We start from the raw sequence: 1,265 nt of genomic DNA on the forward strand, positions 1-1,265 counted from the left end.
AATATATTAAATATAAATTTAAATATAATATATATTAAATTTTATATTAAATATAATATAATTATATAATAATATTATTTCTTTACTATATTATTTTATATATATATATACATAGAACAATATATTATAATATTTGTTCTCTTTTCTTTATGTTGTGAATAGGTACGTCATTACATCTCTCTGCGATGCCTGTGAATGCGGTGACATTGTAGTTGCAGTAGTTTTTTGGGTAGGCTACTTCAACAGCGCATTGAATCCATTGATTTATGCATACTTCAATCGTGATTTTCGTGCGGCGTTCAGAAAAACATTGGAGAGTTGTTGTGCAGCAATAGGACCGGTACGAGATCTCGGACAAATTCACAAGAAACAAGATTTGGTGCACAGTAATGCGTCGTCGGAGCTTCACGTAAACAATCAGTTGAGGACCAGCGAGATGACTAACGTGCATATCGAAGCATGCATTTAAAAAAAATTGATCCTTTTTGAAATAATACGAATAAGAAATAATAATAAAAAAAAAAAAAGAGAAAAGGAAAGGACGTTGGATAGAGAAACGTAATAAATATGAACAAAAATACGCATTGTATGGTGGAATTACGAAGATACACGTTTTCGTCAATCGAAATTTTGTGTCAGAATTATTGGTCGACTTTTGAAAGTACGTATTTAACAAAAATATAACATGCTTACAGGAATTTCTTTATAATTGTAATTATGTGGTTTGTTTTTTTATGTTCTTTTTCAATTGCTATCTCTCTCTCACTCTCTCTCTCAAGTTACACGTGAAAAATTTTCAAAAAAAGGAAAAGATAATCATTGGATCATAATCGTTTCGATTAGATTACAAAGTTACGATAATTACGTGCCGAATAAAAAATGAACGAGTGTGGTTAACCCTTCTTTGCATGATGATGGAAATTTCAATCATAATATTTAGTCAACAAAAAAAGCTACTCAAAAAAACCCTTGTACTGTATATTTGTTATTGCTGGCAACTTTTTAAGCGACTATTGCGTACAACAAAACGCATTTGTCAAAAAATAGCATTAGGATTTTTTTGAAATATTTTTCCTTTAATCTAGAGCATTAATTACATCACCCTGATTTATTTTAAAAAAAAAAACAAAAAGAAAAAATCATGCAAAGAAGGGTTAAAATGTACGATGAATATTTGTCGGTAATATTAAAAATGGAAGATAAACGAACAAAAAAAACGAACAAAAAAAGGAACAAAAAAGGGAAGAAAAAAAGAGTACGTTAGG

General features: G+C 29.2%; 1 protein-coding gene across 1 annotated transcript in view; it reads left to right on the forward strand.

Moving 5' to 3' along the window:
* Positions 1–513, forward strand: part of LOC106790736 (octopamine receptor beta-1R-like) — a gene marked incomplete in the record, with an annotated part of 33,976 nt that extends 33,463 nt beyond the window's left edge. Inside the window, 1 exon segment of the mRNA XM_014755844.1 lies at positions 163–513. Coding sequence (XP_014611330.1) covers positions 163–469 — 307 coding nt within the window.
* Between the last annotated feature and the right edge of the window lie 752 nt (positions 514–1,265).

Source organism: Polistes canadensis, unplaced genomic scaffold, assembly GCF_001313835.1.
Source record: "Polistes canadensis isolate GaletaPanama2010 unplaced genomic scaffold, ASM131383v1 scaffold_257, whole genome shotgun sequence".
NCBI classification, from domain to species: Eukaryota; Metazoa; Arthropoda; class Insecta; order Hymenoptera; family Vespidae; genus Polistes; species Polistes canadensis.